Source organism: Mus musculus, chromosome 7 (genome assembly GCF_000001635.26).
Source record: "Mus musculus strain C57BL/6J chromosome 7, GRCm38.p6 C57BL/6J".
Classification (NCBI taxonomy): domain Eukaryota; kingdom Metazoa; phylum Chordata; class Mammalia; order Rodentia; family Muridae; genus Mus; species Mus musculus.
Window position 1 is genome coordinate 123,184,016 of NC_000073.6, and position 15,009 is coordinate 123,199,024.

General features: G+C 46.0%; 1 protein-coding gene across 14 annotated transcripts in view; it reads left to right on the forward strand.

Moving 5' to 3' along the window:
• The window catches only part of Tnrc6a (trinucleotide repeat containing 6a), a 164,196-nt gene extending 152,915 nt beyond the window's left edge, over nt 1-11,281 (forward strand). For 13 of the 14 annotated variants that reach the window (XM_011241757.1, XM_011241760.1, XM_011241762.1 and 10 more), the window contains 8 exons: nt 141-272; nt 2,548-2,706; nt 3,338-3,478; nt 4,773-4,880; nt 5,830-6,051; nt 7,485-7,555; nt 8,044-8,183; nt 8,564-11,281. In XM_011241757.1, coding sequence (XP_011240059.1) covers nt 141-272; nt 2,548-2,706; nt 3,338-3,478; nt 4,773-4,880; nt 5,830-6,051; nt 7,485-7,555; nt 8,044-8,183; nt 8,564-8,936 — 1,346 coding nt within the window. In that variant the 3' untranslated portion in view covers nt 8,937-11,281. The remainder of the gene's footprint in view (nt 1-140; nt 273-2,547; nt 2,707-3,337; nt 3,479-4,772; nt 4,881-5,829; nt 6,052-7,484; nt 7,556-8,043; nt 8,184-8,563) is intronic. The other variant, XM_017322202.1, reaches the window with a different exon arrangement.
• Nucleotides 11,282-15,009: the final 3,728 nt, after the last annotated feature.

The window sequence follows — 15,009 nt, forward strand, 5'->3', positions numbered from 1 at the left end:
TACTGTGGAGCACTAGCATAGCTACAAGCCAGGCCCCTGCACCCTCGCTGCACATTTGCAGGACTGGAAACAATAAGAAGGCAATGTTGGTAGAGGAAGGAAAATATGCTGCTTTATAAGATTTAAATTGTGTTTTCAAGGCTTGAACTCAAACTTGAATGTAAATATGGATATGAACAGTATTAAAGAGCCACAGTCACGACTAAGGAAGTGGACAACAGTGGACAGCATGTCTGTGAACACGTCGTTGGATCAGAACTCCAGCAAACATGGTATTAATTATAATCTTAGACTTGTCTGGAAACAAATATGGGGTGGGTATGAAAAAAGACTGCCTAACTCGGGAGTGCCTGCTATCACCGACCCACATGATACGAAGACAGAACCACTTCCCCAACTTGTCCTCTGACCTTCACATATACTCCACACACACTGTAATTTCAAAAACAAAACAAGAGCTAAAGAGATGCTCAGGAGTTAAGAACACATACTGCTTTTCCAGAAACTTCCAAGTAGAAAACAAATTAACTTCAATTCTGCTGTGTTGCAGAGACACAGGAGCAATCTGAGGCTACATTAATTTTTTTAAACATCCCATTTTCTTTCTTTAAATAATGTATTTATTTATGTATTCTTTGACAATATATATTGTCATATAATGTCTATATATTTGTGGGTGGTTTTTGTTTGTTTGTTTTAAACCACCAGCAACAACCATGGAGGCTAGTTTGTGAACTGGCCTTGAGTGTCACTCCATTGAAGAAAACTAACTTTCCCCTCCCTGCTACATTGAATGCCAATAGCTCCTCATCTAGGAGTGAGATTTTGTGTCCCTGTCCCTTCCTGGATGCTGGGATTTTTGTCTGGTTTGAGTTTACACAGGTCTTATGTATGCTCCCATGAGCTTTGTAAGTTCATATGTGCCTCTGCCCTGTTGTATCTGAAAATATCATTTCCTGGCTCTTAAAGTCTTCCCATCCCTTCTTCTGCATATCTTCTGAGCCTTGAGGTGAAGGGTCCAATAGACATCCTAGAGGACTGGCTGTGCACTCATGAGTGTCTTTCTTTTGGAACATTGACCCGTAATGGGACTCTTGTGTTAATCACTAACTAAAGGTTGAACAATACACTGATCTATGGGAATATATCACTAGAAGTTGATTTATTTCTGTATCCATTTCCAGAATAGTCTCAATAGTAGTCTCAAGTCCCCATCTCCCCAGTATACACAGGGTCTAGCTCTCTAGACCTGCTGTCCTGGTATGCACCTAGCATTCATTCCCTTCTTTATGGCCATTTAGGAGGTATCCAAGTGATTTTTTTTTTTTGTCCTTGTAATTATTTTTTAACACTCTGAATTTAACTTGGTTTGTTCATTGTGGAATTAAATTACACAGCAGTTTTCTATTTGATTTTACTATGTAGCCTAGGATAAGGTTTTGAACTCACGGTCTTCCTACCTTGGCCTCCCTGGGATTATAGGTATATACTAATGTATCTGCCCCCCCCCCCCCACACACACACACACACACACATGTCACAGGTTTGATAATTATCTTTTCAGCAACTACTTTAATTTCTTTTAGAAATATCATATTTAGCTTGGATTATTACCTATTTGTCTTCAAAAGTTAATGGGATTTCCTGTGCCTTTGTAAGATGATTCTAGACTCCTAGAATACACAGATGAATAAGTACTGGTGGGCATATAGTTGAACTTGTATACTATAGATGTTTCTATACACACTTGCCCTAGAGAAGCTCTTTTGTTAGCAGAGGTAAATGTGGGCATCCATGGTACAGTATAAGGACTCTTAAGATGTAGCACATAGAGCTGTGTTAGAAGTCTTAGGCAGTATTCCATAGGAATGCCTGGGTGTGCTGAGTCTCAAGAGGCTAAAGTTGAGTATCTTCATAGAATTCATGAAGAATTCATACAATACCCTAACTTACCAACTATTCAACTGTAGGAAGGCTAAAAGAGAAGAGCTTGATAACATCTGCATCTGAGCCAGAAAGGAGGCAGAAGACAGAGTAATACATAAGCAGTAAAACTTGTAGGCCACAATGAGGTAGGGCTGGAGACAGTGCACATGGTTAATGCCAGCTCTCCACTCGATAGTGGCCCTCAGTTTACTTTCCAGCACCAGTGTTGGACAACTCACGGCCCCAGGAAATGACTCTCTCTGCCTTCCTTGTATGAATCTCGCACTCGCACACAGAGAACAATTAGCAGAGATAGAGATCTGGCACTTGAGCAAAGGGTCTGTCTTCATCAGAATGAAGTTATAAGCAGAGAGGCACAGAGAAAAGAAGCAACAGGAATCCCCGAATCACTGGTTCTTTCCACCCCGTCTTCATGTGGTGTGTCAGAATCCTTGCTGTCTGTCTGTCTGTCAGGGAGCAGAGTACTGCTTTTTCTCTTGCATCTTCATAGAGTGTACTGGGCAGGTTGGCGTCCATTTCCCTGATGGGAAGCTTTGCTGTAGAAGAGGCTGATGTTGTAGCTGGCTCACATTTATTTCACCATCACATTGTTCTTTTTAGGTGCTATTTCAAGTGGTTTTAGGCTGGAAGAGTCTCCATTTGTTCCCTATGACTTTATGAATAGCAGTACTTCACCAGCCAGTCCTCCAGGTTCAATAGGAGATGGCTGGCCACGTGCCAAATCGCCTAACGGCTCTAGCAGTGTTAACTGGCCACCAGGTAAGATGCTTACAGCCTCTCCATGTCTGGTCTCAGCCATAGCTTAACAGGGTTCTGTGATCAGAAGCGCTGATGTGATGCAGTGGAGAGGCGAGCTTGAACTTGGGGCATTGGCTGCATGCTCCAGTTTTCTGTTCCACACAGTGATGGTGGATGAACTCACCACTGGTGTGAAGAGTCTCTTGGAGAGACTGTGTCAGAGGAGAGACTGTGTCTGTCAGAGGAGAGACTGTGTCTGTCAGAGGAGAGACTGTGTCTGTCAGAGGAGAGACTGTGTCTGTCAGAGGAGAGACTGTGTCAGAGGAGAGACTGTGTCAGAGGAGAGACTGTGTCAGAGGAGAGACTGTGTCAGAGGAGAGACTGTGTCAAGGACTCATTTGACACTGAGGGTCACCAGAGCTGCATCTCTGGCCTGCTTGAGTTGCTGCAGTGCTGAAAAGATGTAAACTCAGAGCAATTATTTCAGTTGTGTAAATAAGCAAGTTAGTAATGGATTAGGAGTGTGTAATACTTACTATGTTGTTACCAGCCTGGCCTTTTAGGGTGTTGTCACACAGAGTTTAGAGATGAATGTGTGGCTATTTAATTTGGATTTTAAAGCTGTGCACTGATTTTGAATTTGTATTTGCAGAATTTCGCCCTGGTGAACCATGGAAAGGTTATCCAAACATTGACCCTGAAACTGACCCTTACGTCACTCCTGGCAGTGTCATAAACAGTCTTTCAATTAATACTGTGCGGGAAGTTGACCACCTCAGGGACAGGAACAGTGGTACGTGGGGCATGGGCTGGTGTGAGAATGCTGTGCAGCAGTGTGGGATGATAACAGGTCAGGATGGCCTGGCCCTGACCCTCACCTGGGCAGGTGACCTTCACCTCACAGGTGAAGGGGCACAGGACAGCCCCTTCAATCCATTCTGCACTCCATTTAGATGCACTGACCCTTCCATTAGAAACTTGTGGTCGTAGCTCTTTTTTTAATATAAAATCTAATGTTTTGACTTTCAGAACATTCTTTCCATAAAGAACCAGTTTCTATAAACAACTAACTTTTCTATAGCTCCTTTTCAGCCTGGCCTGTGCCTTACTATCTTCTGCTGAATTGGCTTTCATGGCCTCTACGTAGCTCTTTGGTAGATTCTGCCATTTCAGAATGACACGATTCTTCACTTAGCATTATGATATGACAAACACTTGCTACCTTAATAAGCTGTGTATCAGTAAAGACTGTTAGCCCTTTTACATTCTTTGTAAATTACTAAAAGGGATAGAAAGGAGAATATATTTTACACACACATACAAAAAAATCAATTATTTTAGTGTTTCAGTAACTTTTTATTAATCTTTCTTCTAGGACAAAACAATGGAAAAAATATTCACATATGCCTATGGTAAAAAACAGCCCCATGGTAGTCATAGGGTTATTTCACCTGACAACCCTTTAGAAAGTACATACGTTTCACAGTGAGAACCTTGAAATCCCAGGCAGGCAGGCAGGCAGGCTGTTTGTCCTGGGGAAGCCGGTCAACATTCCAAGTGTAAATGAAGTATACAACTGGCAGTGGCTAACATTTTAAAAAGAAAGCTATGACCACAAGTTTCTAGTGGAAGGGTCAATGCATCTAAATGGAGTGCAGAATGGACAGTAGGGACTGTCCTGGTGCCCAGGTGAGGGTCAGGGCTAGGCCAAGACTAAAGAGAATATGTTAACTACAGAGCCCAAATATGGAGAAGGCTGAAGGCTCTTGGGTACTGCCTGTGACGGGCTGCCTTGATGACCTGTCTTGCCAGTACATAGTCATTGCTGTTCAGAGTGAAGAGCTAGAGCAAAAGCAGCCTCTTTAGTGCTGCAAGGAGAGCCTGGCTCATCTAGCCACTGCACACTCTAGGGGATCAAGAAGGAAATGCCTATTCTGAGCCAGGGCAGAACCAGTCAGCAGAAAGGAAGCTGCTATCTTGGGCCCTATCTTTAATTCAGATGCTTTCAACTCCTATCTTGAGGATGCTGTGGCCCTGCAGCTTCCTAAACCCCATGCCCTGCTCTGCTCATTGACTCTCTTCTGCAGGGTCATCCTCATCCTTGAACACCACGCTGCCTTCAACTAGTGCCTGGTCATCCATTCGTGCCTCCAACTACAATGTTCCCCTCAGCAGTACAGCACAAAGCACTTCAGGTGGGCGCTCTCAGAAACCGCCAGCCTGGGGCTTCCCCTCTGCTGCCTTCTCAGGTTGTTGGGGGAGGGTTTGTGATCCTATCCAAGTATTGCAAACATCATGTCTCTCCTTTGAAAAGCAGTCTACATTTAGCACACAGCTCTCTGCCATCTAAGCCACCTCAGCCCTGTGATAAAGCACCATTGAATCCAGAGTCTTCTGAAAGCCACTTGTACTCGCTCTTTATTCTCAATCCTCCAGACTGATAGCTCTATAGGATGTGGGAGGTGGGAGGTGGGAGGTACTGTATGATGCTGTGCCCCCGCAGTGAACTCGAAGGCTAGAGCCCTGGGCTTCAGTGTGCATCTGCTGCAGCTCAGGAATACTCTGCTGTGGCCAGCCTTCCTGCAGCCACACTTGGAGGAGCCTTGGTCTAATGGCCAGGTACTTTGTAATAACTCAGGTCTGAATGCTCAAGAGCTGCTGAAGACCTTCCCACCCCTTTCTCTTCCCGTCTTTTAGCACTCTTTGACATAGTTGCCTCTCTCCCCATGAGTGTTGTGTGGCACCACCTTGCTAACTTGGAATAACTGCTATAGCCTTTCTTCTGGGAGGAAATGATGAGCTTAAAATGTCTGTGGCCTGTGTCTCTCTTGAGTGGACCAGTTGGCCAGGAGTCCACGTGTGTATCTTATAGTCTGTGTTGTAATCTCGGAGAGCAGTTCTCTGCTTGCATAGTCTCAGGACAGTATCAGGTGAGGGCCCAAGTCCTGAGGAAGATTGCCAGCTCTGGACTCTTTGTCTTTCTCTGTAGGCCTTTACCTAGATTTAGGGGTTTTGGTAGTTTTTGTTTATTTAACTCACTTTTCATGGGACAGTGAATATTATTGTGGGAATTTTCTCTTTCTAACATTATCCCACCTTCTTCAATTTTTCTTATTTTCTTTCTCCCCCTTCTCCTTTGAGTAGCCAGAAATAGTGATTCCAAATTGACGTGGTCTCCTGGTTCAGTTACAAACACCTCTCTGGCTCATGAGCTGTGGAAAGTCCCTTTGCCACCTAAAAACATCACTGCTCCGTCCCGCCCACCTCCGGGGCTGACTGGTCAGAAGCCACCCTTGTCTACGTGGGATAATTCTCCCCTTCGTGTAGGTGGAGGATGGGGAAATTCTGATGCCAGATATACCCCAGGTAAGACACGATAGCTGTGGTGCTTGATTGTGGACCAACACTGTGAGCTGCGGGGTCACACTCTGTAAAGGCAGAGTGAGCTTGAGCAGAATTGTAGTTCATCTCTACCTTTTATAATTTTCTTATCTTTAGGAGTCTTGATTAATTTCCTTAAGAATGTTTAGCCAACCTGTATGGTAGTGCATGCCTGAAATCCTAGCCCAGGGGTAGTGAAGGCAGGAGCAGTAAGTATGAGGATGTTGGTGTCATCTGTACATGAGACCCTGGAGACCTTGTCTAAATAAGTAAGAATGCTTACGCAAAGCAGTGCTAGTGGGGTCTCTTCTCAGAAACTCCTTAGGAACGCTTGCTTTTTGTTGTCTGTCTGTCTGTTTCTGTTCTTTTGTTTGAATGGTTTTGGTTTTGGGGAAAGGGTTTCTCTGAGTAGCTCTGGCGGGTCTTGGAACTCACTCTGTAGACCAGGCTGGCATGAAACTCACTGAGATCCACCTGCCTCTGCCTCCCAAGTGCTGGGATTAAACGTGTGCACCCCCTCAGCCCTAAGGGAATGCATCTTAAAAGGTCTGTTTGTTTCCTAACTCATGGCTGGCTTGCAGAACAAGACTGGTACATGGAAAATTAAGCTGGAGAGAGAAGATAGAGATTGGGCTTGTTTTGGTAGTAGCTTGGCCCATCCCAAGAATGACCATGGCTAGGCGGTGGTGGCACACGCCTTTAATCCCAGCACTTGGGAGGCAGAGGCAGGCAGATTTCTGAGTCTGAGGTCAGCCTGGTCTACAGAGTGAGTTCCAGGACAGCCAGAGCTACACAGAGAAACCCTGTCTCAAAAACAAACAAACAAACAAACAAGAATCACCATGAAGTTTACTGTTTAGGCAGACATTTGAAAGCGTAAGTGGGTGCTATTGACCCCTAAGGTCAAGCAGACATAGGGCCCAGTGACATACTGTGAAATACCTGTAAGGTGTCACGGGGCCAGGTGCTTCTTAATCATGTTTAGATGTTACTTTCTAAAGGAGAGGGATTGCCTTAGGCTCATGCAGGAAAGGCTCAGTGGAGAACTCACTCAGTAACCTAGACAAAATCAAAAGATACCTGATGCCAAACAGTTCAGTGCCCTTAAAGGTACTTGTCTTAGGGACAGATGCAGAAAGGCTTACCTGAGGCCTGCCCTTGGGCACCGTTTGGAAGTAGTTTACCCTAAATGGAAAGATGCCATGGAATAGAGGCACCTGAAGGTAGGGCTCAGCACCTGATCCAGGCTGGAGCAAGCTGATATCACAGATCTTTGTTGCATGAGGGGAAAGTAGGCAAAAGAGAAAGGAGCCCAGATTCCCGAGGACTGAGATTAGCTGTCGTTTGATTGGCTGTACTTGTCTTAAACAGTCATTCAGGCAGAGCTGTAGAGTGCTGACTGCTTGCTCTTTATTCAGGCTCCAGCTGGGGTGAGAGCAGCTCAGGGAGAATAACCAATTGGCTTGTTCTGAAGAACCTCACACCTCAGGTAAGGAGGCACCCGCTCAGTGCATACAGTGGGCTGGGGAGAGCTATGCGCTCCAAACAGGCCTGACACTGCTCATCAAGGCCAGGCAGAGGGTGACACTTCGCTGCCTCTAGTCTGATCCAGTGGTTTTCATGCTGTTATGTTTAGGGCAGCACAGTAATGCAGATACCTATGTCTCACCCAGTACTGAGTGGTGCTGGGCTTTGCAAGTGTGGCTTTGTGGGATTATATTACCCCTCCAGAGAGCTTGGTCTACTCTTTCCTAAGTATTTTCTTAGGAGGCTACTCTCCCACTCGTAGGGAGCAGTGTCTTGAGGTTCTGTCATGGAGTAGGTGGGGGAAGACATGAAGCCGTGCCTGGGGTGATGACTCATCGCCTAGCTCTAGCCCACTGCATATAAGGAAGAGGCACTGAACCTGGCATGAGAAGGAGGTACCTTCCAATGGCTCTCACAATGGAGGCCCTAACCGCAGCCTGCTCTGTCTAGATTGATGGCTCAACTCTGCGCACCCTGTGCATGCAGCATGGCCCACTGATTACATTCCATCTGAACCTCCCACATGGAAATGCTCTGGTCCGTTACAGTTCAAAAGAAGAGGTAGTGAAGGCACAAAAGTCTCTGCACATGTAAGTTGCCCCAAGACTCCTGATGGGGAGGGGAGAGGCTGGGAGAGCTGAGAGTAAAAGCCCAACCCAAGACCCCTGTGTAGACCTGGTTAATGTGGACCAGGAGAGACTTAGGCGGAGGGATAACTTGAGCCTAGGCGTTGAAGGCTACTTCAGAAAATAGAACGTGACCTTAGATCCTGGAGAAGCCCTTGTGTTGCCTATGGGAGGCAGACCTGGTCTAGATGCCCCATAACCCCTTCTGGAACATTCACTCTGGGCATGGAGCAGGCCAGGCTCCTTCTGCACCTCCTTGGTTTTCTCTCGGAGCAGGTCACACTGCTAGTTGAGCTTATGAAGCCATGCATCTAGAAGACCTCATGTTGTGCCCTCTCCTCTAGGTGTGTGCTGGGGAACACTACTATTCTCGCTGAGTTTGCCAGTGAAGAGGAGATCAGTCGCTTCTTTGCACAAAGTCAGTCTCTGACCCCTTCTCCTGGCTGGCAGTCTCTCGGGTCCAGCCAGAGCCGGCTGGGCTCTCTCGACTGTTCCCACTCGTTCTCCAGCCGGACTGATGTCAATCACTGGAATGGTGCTGGGCTGTCGGGAGCTAACTGTGGAGACCTTCACGGCACTTCCCTCTGGGGGACCCCACATTATTCCACAAGCCTGTGGGGTCCCCCGAGCAGCGACCCCCGGGGAATTAGCAGCCCATCCCCCATTAATGCTTTTCTTTCTGTTGACCACCTGGGTGGGGGTGGGGAGTCCATGTAATGGCATAGGTATAGACGTAAACTGTGACCTCACGAAGAGAAGGAAAGGAGCACTAAGTTGGGCTCGCCGCCTGCAGCCAGGGCACCTGTGGGAACAGCTGTTTTCTGCACATTCTCCACTTTGTTTTCCCCAAAACATATCAGTTTGAATACTTGAATCATGCAGGCCAATATTATAATGTGAAAGGGTATCTATCTATTTACACTCCCAAACAGCGCCATACAGCTACCGTGTGGAATGAGCTCACTTGTGTATTCATCATGTTTAGCCTTCGGATTCCTTCTTTCCTCCATTTCCATCCCCATCCCCACCTTTTATTTTTATTTGTATTTTTTGCAAAACCGTTTTGGGGCTGACGTATGAGCTTTTACCTTTGCACTGAGTGATGTTCTCCGTCTAATCGGCAATATGGGGGCAGCTGTTCCAGTGTAGATGTTTACTCAAGGGTGTTCTCAAGGCGTGCGCTCTCTACTATGCCTCATGTTGCCTACCTTAGTGTGGTATCGTGGAGTTGAAAAGATCAAGTTAAGATACTGACGTAGGATTCTTAATGAAAGTATTGCACCAGTTTTTTCATGTTGTAAAACTAAAGAATTTCGCTCTACAGTTTGAGAAACTGTGGCCACCGCTGTGACCTGCAGCCCGCCTGCTGCCCAGGACGGGCCCTGCACTTTGAACAGGCTTTCCATGTTGTTTTGAAGGTTCCCACGGTGAACCTTCTTGTTTACAGATTTTTTTGTTTGTTTTTTGAGAAAAAAAATGTTTACTCTTCCATCATTTAAAAAAAAAAAATTAAAAGACAAAAAAAAAAAAAAAGGAGGGTGGTTTAAAAGACGCTTCTATCTCTGGGAAAAGAGCAGCAGTTGGCCATGTTCTTCTGTTTTCTATTCCTGTCCTAAATCAAAGAGCATGGTTCTCAGGAAACCAGTTCCCCGGTCAAAAAATCTTGTAGTTTCTTATAGGAAAGAAGAAAACCCAACTTTTAGCACTGATACTACGTATTGCTCTGTTCAACATTTTCTCTGCCAAAAAAAGAAAAAAAAAAAAAAAAGAAAAGAAAAAAGAAAAAAACGCGCTTCGAGCTGGAGTTGCCGTCTGCTTTCAGATGCTGTCCTTTAGTAGTGAGTGATGATGGTTTGCTAATCGCTAGGTGACTTTTGTAACCCCATCAGTGGCTCTCATGTCTCTGCTCTCTTGTGACTGTGTTCATGTTTAACTGTTGTACCTTAAAGCCGAGATCAGTAACTATGCATACTGTAACCAAGACATTGGGCTTACAGAGTTGTTTGTTGTATAAAAAATTTTAAATGTTGTTGCAAACTAACGAGTTACACCATTTTAAAATTTCTTTCCTCCCTAGCCCCTGTTGTTTTGCCCACAAATGGTATTATAATGCTTGCTTAGTCAAAGAGAGACTAAACAAGGGTAAACTTTTAACAGTACAGAATACGCCATCATTTCATTGCCTTGATTCTAACTGTTTGTGTCCTAAGATGCAAAAGAGGTCAGTGGCTTTTAACTGTTTACAATAGGATGTGATTGTAAATGTACAGTTTGGTTGTGTTTGAATTATGAAATCTTCAAATAATAAACCATGACTTTTTGGCTGCTCAACATTAATTGTCTCTTTTTTGTGGATTTATTTGTAGGCTCTTTTATAATGAAAGTTACAAAGTTGCTGCATGTGAGAGTTCTTCTCATAGAGCGGCAGATTAAAAATCTAAGCAAATATTTGAACATTTTACCTGAACTTGTCCACAATCACCCTGAGATAATGTGAGAACAGTGGGAACTGTAGCTTGCTCCTCCTCCCCTGAGCATCTGTGGGAGCTTGTTGTTGCCCAAAGCTCTTCTCTGGCTTCACCTTCCCCACCATCTGTGCCCATCTCAAGCCTCAGCGGGACCATTGGGACACGAAGCTGACTGCCGTGACAGCGTCCTAGTGTTAACCTCTCATACCTCACACAGTGGGGATGCCACCACCTGGACTGGCCTCTCTTCCCTGTGCCCTTCGCCCCTCCTCACTGAAGGAGCTCTGGGCACAGAACCTGTATGACTTCAAATCACGCTCCACTTGCCAGGTGTAAGCTAATGTTGGACACCGTAACCTAAGCAAATGTTTAATGCATTCGGTGTGTGTTGATGTCCATACTGGTTTTTCCAAAAACCAAAGGTAGCTTTGAAAAACCATGTGTGGAGATGTTTGGACCGTTAAGCTGAGTGACCGTTTGGGGCTTTGAGTAGTATATATCTGACTTCATGACTTCGTTAATTGTATTGTTAAAAGTGTTTGGGAGTTTTTTTGCGCTTGTTATGTGGAAATAAAGTGTTTGATTTAAAAAATATTTTAAGTGGTTTTGCTTTTTGCCTTATTAATAACTGCTGCTTTCTTATCCCCATTGTCTCCAAATCCCAGGTGTCATTGGGACCTCCCTCTTAGCCTTCCCTTCCCACAGGCCTGTGTCTGACAGAGCTCCCCACTCCTTGGGGCCTTTGTGAGTGAGCCTGAACTGACTCGTGCAGCGGCTCAGGCCTAGGGCAGTGTGCTCCTGCCTACACTTCAGCCAGAAGCTGCCCTGCAGTCTCTCTTCAGTGTCCACTGATCCGGAGCTCTGGGGTGTTACAGAGGGTGATTCTTAGAGCTGGAACTCCAATAAACCCAAAAGCCCCTGACATGACTAGAGTTTGGGCCAAAATGAGCTCTGGATAGCATTTGCATGAAACAGCGCCATAGAACACCGTGCCTCAAAACTGCACCCCACCCCCACCCCCCCAGTCTCTCCAGTTAGAGGAAGAAGAGTGTGAGCCACTTTCTGGCTCCACTCCTCCAACTATGTTCTGGGGATACCCAGCTCCACAAAAAGTTGTTAAGCTTTTATTTATTTTAAGATAGATTGATTTTATGTATGTGAGTACACTGTTGATTTCTTAAGACACCCCAGAAGAGAGCATCAGGTCCCATTACAGATGGTTGAGAGCCATGTGGTTACTGGGAATTGAACTCGGGGCCTCTGGAAGAGCAGCCAGTGCTCTTAATCTCTGAGCCATCTCTCCAGCCCCTGGCCTTTATTTTCTTACATCTATGTGTGGTGCACACATCCATGCCAGAGGAAGACATTGGGTGTGCTCACTACTCTCCGTTATGCTCACAATACACTGTCTCCCTTACAGCCTCTGCCAGGACCCACAGGCCTACTTAAACTGACCATAATGCCAAGCAGTGGTGGCACACACCTTTAATCCCAACACTTGGGAGACAGAGGCAGGTGGATTTCTGATTTCGATACCAGCCCGGTCTACAGAGTGAGTTCCAGGATAGCCAGGCTCAAAACAAAAGAAGTTGACCACAGCTCATAGTGTTCCATCCCTTTAATCCTGGTGCTCTGGAGGCAGAGGCAGATGGACCTCTGAGTTAAGGCCACGTTGGTCTACAGAGCAAGTTCCAGGATAGCCAGGGTTACATAGAGAAACCCTTGTCAAAAAGATAGGGCCTGAGGGTGATAGAAAATACTTGCCAGATTGCAGGGCAGGAGTTGTAGCTAACTGTCTAGGGCTGACAACCTTGCGCTTGCAAGCCTACCCAAGTCCAAGCCCGGGATATCTTGTTCTGGCTATAGGAGCCGATCCACAGGCAGGAAGGCCATGTGACGTGGCACTTAGGGCAGTAAGGAAGAACTTTACTTAGAACCTTATCAAGATGACCTCTGGACCAATGTGCATGCAGTGTGTGGGCCTATGGGTTGTTTCCAGTCATCTTTTTTATTGGGGGAGGCGGTGTTAAAATTGAACATTTTGTGTGTATGGGTATTTTGCCTGTGTATTTGTGTACCATGCCTGTGGAGGCTAGGAGTGAGTATTGGAGTCCCTAGAACTGCTGTTAACGTGATTATGAACCTATGTGTGCGTTGGGGATTGAACGCAGGTCCTCTGCAAGAACAGTCCGTGCTCCTAGCTGTTGAGCCATGGCTCCAGTCCCAGTCACCCAGGTTTTAAAGAGTTTGGTTATTGAAAAACAACAACAACAACAAAAAACCCTAACTTTTTTGCAAAAGAAAGCTCGAAGCTTTCCCTTATTCCTGGAGAGAGAGAGAAAGGTACATTTCCTTTTAAGGGTTGGGCTCTGAGCAGATACCCGGACAACACTGCAGCAGTCACACATGGACAAAAACAGCTGAGAGCAAGGTGGACGTGGAGGGGCTCGGCAATGCTCAGATGGGAGCAAGGGAACAACAGGAAGCTGGCTGGAGCCGGCCAGGCCAGGCCAGGGCACTTAGGCAGGGGCCATGCTTCTCATTCCTGTCCGCCTAGGTTGATCACCTGTGCCCTGATCTGTGTCTCATTTCATAGGGCCCAAGGTTTCAGGGCCTTACTACTGCTACAGCAAGTGTGGAGTGTCTTGATTGCTTTAGTCAATAATGCAGTGTATATCAACAATTTGGTCACATCACCTGGCATGTATATAACACTAACACACACACACACACACTTGTGACCGTCTGACTGTGGGCAGTAGACTTTCTTAGATGTAACTTAAAGTTGTGACCTTGTACAGTGATAGCTGTGACCATCAAGGAAAACTTGGGGATCCATGGGTTTCTCTTTATTTCTTACGGCTATGTATGGGATGAGGAGATGACTTAGGGGCCAAACTACTTGTTGTATAAGCATGAAGACCCAAGTCCAGTTCCCCAGTACTCATCTAAGAAGTGGGTCAGGTAGTATACCGGAGTTATCCCAGCACTGAGTGGCACTGATGGGATCCTGGGGACATGTCAAGTCAGCCAGTCTAGCAGAGGCTCAGCGAGAGTCACTGTCTCGAGAAGTAAGGTGAAGGGGCTGGCAAATTGGCTCATGGAGGTGGGGGACCTCATTTCAAAAACTGATGACTTGAGTTGTTCAGTCTTTGGAGGTCACATAAAGGTGGAAGGAGGTAACCAGGGCCACAAAGTAGTCCCCCGATCTCCACTCAAGTACCCCACTACCACCACACACCCACAGAGTAATAGATAAAAGAAGTAAGGTAATAGTGACAGAGGGAAGGCTGGTGAGATGGCTCAGTGGGTAAGAGCACCCGACTGCTCTTCCGAAGGTCTGGAGTTCAAATCCCAGCAACCACATGGTGGCTCACAAACATCTGTAACAAGATCTGACGCCCTCTTCTGGATTGTCTGAAGTCAGCTACAGTGTACTTACATATAATCAATAAATATTTAAAAAAAATAGTGACAGAGGGAGACACCAACAATTGCTCTGGCTCTATAGACCCCCCCCATTCATATGCATACTCATACGCACACACACCCATACACATTCATATGCACACACTCATACACACACCTATACGCACTCATACGCACACACTCACACTTATACACACACTCATGTGCACACACTCAGACACCACCCCAGCAGGGATGCAGTTGAGAAGCAGTTCACTTGCCTAGCATGCCCAAAGCACTAGAAAAAAAAATTTTTTTTTCCTTTTAAATGTATGTGCATGTGTGTTTTGCCTGAGTGTATGTATGTGCTCCACATGCAAGCAGTGCCCAAGGAAGGCAGAAGAGAGAGTCAAGTCTTGTAGGACTGAGAGTTACAGGTGGTACTGAGTTGCCATGTGGGTGCTGAGAGCCCAGGGCCTCTGGAAGAGCAACCAGTGCTCTCAACCACTGATCTATCTCTTCAGCCCCCAAATAGATATTCTTAAATTGAGTCTTGATTTTGAGGTGAACCAAATCTTAGAAATCCCTAAGTAGGGCTGAAGTAACGGTTCAGCAGGTAAGAGCACTAGCTGCTCTTTCAGAGGACCCAAGTTCAATTCCCTCACGTGGCAGCTGTAACTACAGTCCCAGGAGACCTACACCCTCTTCCGGCCTCCTAGGGCACCAGGCAAGCACATAGAGCTCTTATATACACGCAGCCAGTCACACCCACAGAGAGCAGTGAATCTTTAAACATAGATAAAAATCTCCGAAGTGAAACCGAGAGAGTCCAAAGGTGAGGGAACAGAGCAGGGCAGAGCTCTTACACTTGGCAGTTCCTGACCTTGGAAACCTCCTCTGGTTTCTGGTTAAGG